General features: G+C 42.7%; 1 protein-coding gene across 1 annotated transcript; it reads left to right on the top strand.

Annotated features, from left to right (window-relative positions):
- Positions 1-829: 829 nt before the first annotated feature.
- LOC119323493 (shaggy-related protein kinase alpha-like) lies at positions 830-4,530 on the top strand. Its single transcript, XM_037597170.1, has 13 exons — positions 830-998; positions 1,702-1,883; positions 1,971-2,063; positions 2,155-2,214; positions 2,387-2,659; positions 2,758-2,832; positions 2,934-2,990; positions 3,073-3,213; positions 3,301-3,351; positions 3,481-3,576; positions 3,651-3,734; positions 3,889-3,991; positions 4,077-4,530. Exons 2-13 carry the CDS (start codon positions 1,767-1,769, stop codon positions 4,157-4,159), a joined length of 1,233 nt encoding a protein of 410 aa, XP_037453067.1. The 5' UTR covers positions 830-998; positions 1,702-1,766; the 3' UTR covers positions 4,160-4,530.
- The last annotated feature ends 221 nt before the right edge of the window (positions 4,531-4,751 follow it).

The following is a 4,751-nucleotide window of genomic DNA, read 5'->3' as shown; positions in this document are numbered from 1 at the left end:
CGAGGGATAATCATGAAGTCTCTTGTAAGCCCACCTAGATATGGGAGGGCTGCCTCTCAATTTTAGCCAAGTATATAAAATTAATGTGTTGTTTGACTATCTCTTGTGCAAAGTTGTCAAGTTCTTCCAGTAGGTCGATATTTATTTCCCTTCTCACATCTTTAGATAACTTGGTACTTTTAATTTCTCGATCAAATCCACCGGTTTACATGTAATTAAAAGTCGTGATGAAAGGTTAACATGTAATCACTAAAACAATTCCTCCCCAATTCTCACCCCTCCCATGTTACTCAAACAACACGAGTTTATCCTTAATTAGCATTAAATTTACCGGTTTAGTTCATATTCCCGTAGTTTCAATTGCCCCAACCAAACTGGCTATATACGCAAATTGAGCATAGCTCAGCTTGTTTATTCTTGTGGTGGAAGCAACCCATCAGAGTTTAAGTTCTAGACTTATACTGATGCTCACATTTTTTTATATTTTGCATTTATTCAGTAGGAGATATTCCTATCGACTACAAGGTGCGTCCGTTCATAGAGATAAGTGTATGTGCTTGCATATGAACATATATGCAATTGTATTTTGTAAAAGAAAAGGCTATGTATGTTTTGATCCATGGGACAAGAGATAAAATACAGACAAAACGGCCCCACACCACATGACACGCGGAGGGCGCCCCGGGGCCAGAACCTTTCAACGGTCAAACGGACAGGTTTTACTAATTAATTAATCAACGAGTAAATGAATCCCCCAACGCAATTAATTAATTAATCACATCTTTTTTTTCCTCCTCCGCATTATAACCTCTTTTTTCCCCTGGCCACCCCTCCCTCTCATTTGCTCTGCTCGCTCGCTCGCCGCCCCCTCCTCTCCTCCGATCCTCCCCCCACGTCCCGCGCCGGAGCTGGGGAGGGAGGGGGGAAATTCACCCCTGCGTCAGGCGGATTCCGCCCCGGATCCCCGCGTCGGGCAGGCCGGCCTTCTGATCCGGCAGGTAATCGATCGATCAATCCTATCCCGGTTCAGGTCCGATCCGTCGATTCCGGCTGGTCTTTGCGCGAGCGTGAGGGAGGAATCCGTGGTTGTAGGGTTTGGCGGTCTTAGGGTGCTGCGTTTTAGGTGCTGGCCTGCCCTCTGTTCGGATGATAGGTGTTTGTTTTCCTTTTTTCCCCTCTTCTGGCTTGCAAAATTTGGAGCTCGGAGCTCGATTGCGTCCTCTGCTGGTTTCTCGGCGATCCTGAATGTCTTTGGATTGGAGGGGAGTTGGTGAGTATGGACGCGGGCTTCGATGGAAACATGGTGATCTGGATCGAGAATTCTGTCGTTCCAGGCAAGGAGACACGAATTGGTCAACAAGCTTCGGAGGCTAACGGCGGGTATCGAGTTTGCTGAGTATGTCCTGCGTGATCAGACTTTTAGAAAGAGCTTTATGATATGTAGGAACTACAGTCTAATTCTGCTTTGTCACGAGACCTGGATTGAGCCACCCAGAACATGCTCTCCAATATCGATAGGAATTTGGCAGTCGAGAGGGCGCTGGGAGTGTAAAATTACAACCTTTTCAGTATCTTAAAGCCTATCAAGCAATAGAAATTGTCTGCAACCATAAGTGGACGTCCTTAGACATCCTGGTCACCTGCTTTAAGCGATCGACTTGCCTGTACGTTTTTGACTCACAGTAATGCTGCCTTTTGCAGGTTAACCAAGTACGGTGCATTCTGAACGGTAGCCTGTAACTCTTATTGGGTAATTCTACCACATTATGGCCTCGGTTGGTGCGGTGCGTCCTTCCTCGCGCTTCCAGAATGACACGAGTACTAGTGGTGATGCCGACCGACTTCCGAACGAGATGGGCAGTATGAGCATAAGGGATGACAGGGTAATAATCTCCCTAGAGTGGTTGACCAATTCATCTTATGTCTTTTGGCAGGTGATCAGTTCCTAATTTTGTTTCTGAATAACGCAGGACACTGAAGATATAGTAGTCAACGGCAATGGGACGGAACCGGGCCATATTATAGTCACAAGCATTGAGGGAAGAAATGGGCAAGCAAAACAGGTATGTAAAAAATCTATATTAAGTGGTGTTTTTGCAATCCTCTCTGTAGCTCAATAATTTCCGTCCACTAAGTTATCTATCTGCATTGCAGACCATTAGCTACATGGCTGAGCGCGTGGTTGGTAATGGGTCATTTGGAACTGTTTTCCAGGTTTGTTACTGGATAATCAGTACCCCCTCCGACTCAAAATGTAAGAGATTTTTGACACGTCTTACATTTTGAGACAGAGGGAGTATTATTTAGTTTCATGATGTGTTAATCTTTGCACACATTAATTTAGTAATTCCTGATGGCCCCAACTTTTTTGAATGATCTTGCATAGGCCAAGTGTCTTGAAACTGGCGAGACAGTGGCTATAAAGAAGGTTCTTCAAGACAAGAGATACAAGAACCGTGAGCTGCAAACGATGCGAGTTCTTGACCACCCAAATGTTGTGGCTTTAAAGCATTGTTTTTTCTCAAAGACTGAGAAGGAGGAGCTTTACCTCAACCTGGTGCTTGAGTATGTTCCGGAGACTGCTCATCGTGTCATTAAGCATTACAACAAGATGAACCAACGCATGCCCCTGATATATGCAAAACTGTACATGTATCAGGTAAAGTTCATGTTTTTTCATGCCAAAAATCTGTTAGTAATCTATTCAAGAACTACTTAGTACTGACCATAACCTATGAAATTGATTATAATTTACAGATATGTAGATCTTTGGCATACATTCACAACAGCATTGGAGTATGTCACAGAGATATTAAGCCTCAAAATCTTCTGGTGCGTACAAATCGATCGAATACTTCCTGACGCATTTAATGTATAGTCAAGCACTACTTTTGGTGTAGTCAGATGATTTGATGAAAAAATATTTTTGCCAGGTGAATCCACATACTCATCAGTTGAAATTATGTGACTTTGGAAGCGCGAAAGTGCTGGTATGATCACACATTACCTGATATTCACACTTGCACGACATTGGCATTTTGATGTTGTCTAATTATTTTTTACTTTCAATAGGTAAAAGGAGAGCCAAATATTTCCTATATCTGTTCAAGGTACTATAGAGCCCCAGAGCTCATATTTGGTGCTACTGAATACACAACAGCAATTGATGTTTGGTCTGCTGGCTGTGTTCTTGCTGAACTCCTTCTAGGACAGGTATGTGATCACACAATTTATATGTGATTATTAAACTATCCAGCCTATGGGATCTGTCAGCCTAAGATCTATTCTCTTCTTTAATAGCCTATATTCCCTGGGGACAGTGGTGTTGATCAGCTTGTTGAAATCATCAAGGTACATTTACAATCTTTCTCCCCAGCAAGTTGCTCTCTGTTTAATTGTATTTGCTCCTATTTACATTGTTTCCAAGGAAGTTACCATCTTTTAGTTGTATTTACACCTACTTACATTGTTTCATATCAGGTTTTAGGTACCCCTACACGAGAAGAAATTAAGTGCATGAATCCAAATTATACTGAGTTTAAATTCCCGCAAATCAAAGCTCACCCATGGCACAAGGTAGGAACCTTGTGTTAGCTGTTTTACTTGCCTCTAAGGCTGCAGTATAACATTACTGTTTTCATCCCCATCAGATCTTCCATAAAAGAATGCCTGCTGAAGCAGTAGATCTTGTCTCCAGACTCTTGCAATATTCACCAAGCCTGCGTTCAACTGCTGTGAGTGTTGCTACATTGTTTGAGCAAATGCTGTTTCCTTAAGAAGTTCGATTTATTGTCATCACTGAATTAAATGCTTTTGCTTCCCTGTATTCGAACAGACTCAGTTTTGTGCAAGCTGTAGCTGACATTCCTACTTGCTTTCCTGATACAGTTGGAAGCATTAATTCATCCATTCTTCGATGAACTTCGGGACCCAAACACCCGCTTACCGAACGGCCGTTTTCTTCCTCCACTCTTTAACTTCAAGCCCCATGGTAAGTCTACAATATCAATTCTCACTCGCACTATAACCCCACATCAACTACTTATCTTCAACTCCGGCGTGCTGGGCTTGAACAGAGTTGAAGGGCGTGCCGATGGACATCCTGGTGAAGCTCATCCCTGAACATGCTCGGAAGAACTGTGCCTTTGTAGGATGGTGATCCGTCAGACGGCTGCTTGAAGTTTAGTTCAGAACAAATCCGATTGTCGTCTACTAGAAACCCCAGGAGTTTGAGATTGCCTGCAGCCACATGGGATATAGGCGATGACACATGTGATTATTATTCTTTTTCTCGTCCGGGACCTCGATGTCATGTATTCTTTCCCCCTACTGCCGATGTAACAAAGCCACCCATGATTCTGTAAGTAGATGAGAAGTGTTTCGACCGTTCTCCCCTGAGCTCATGTGCTATGCAAGTAAGGATGCACCCTATGTACCGCCAATATTTGGTCCAGTATTTGTTCATGGATCGAGGCTATAATTCATTTGTACTCATCACATTGTTCTGTCAGATACTGTCAAGTTTTTCAATTTTGCTATCTGGTACAAACTGAACAAGTTGACAAATCCTCAGAACCACTAAGTTTTTTTTTTTTTTGCGGGTAAGAACCACTAAGTTGTTGAACTTGAGTAGGTACTGCTGCCTCATGTTTGTATCATAGCAAATCAACCGAACTTGGATTCTTGGCTATGACCGAACTGTTTTATCGGTGCCAGTGTTTTGAAAATACTTTTAACTGAATTGTTCTAAT

The sequence above is a fragment of the Triticum dicoccoides genome, chromosome 1B (genome assembly GCF_002162155.2).
Source record: "Triticum dicoccoides isolate Atlit2015 ecotype Zavitan chromosome 1B, WEW_v2.0, whole genome shotgun sequence".
In the NCBI taxonomy this organism is placed as follows: Eukaryota; Viridiplantae; Streptophyta; class Magnoliopsida; order Poales; family Poaceae; genus Triticum; species Triticum dicoccoides.
The sequence above is the reverse complement of the archived record's forward strand: the minus strand, read 5'-3'. Positions and strand labels throughout refer to the sequence as shown.

Coding starts and splice junctions, on each gene's coding strand:
- LOC119323493 (XM_037597170.1), top strand. CDS start 1,767: ATGGCCTCGGTTGGTGCGGTGCGTCCTTCCTCGCGCTTCCAGAATGAC. Junction 2,660..2,757: donor CAAAACTGTACATGTATCAG/GTAAAGTTCATG, acceptor TATAATTTACAG/ATATGTAGATCTTTGGCATA. Junction 3,577..3,650: donor AAGCTCACCCATGGCACAAG/GTAGGAACCTTG, acceptor CATCCCCATCAG/ATCTTCCATAAAAGAATGCC.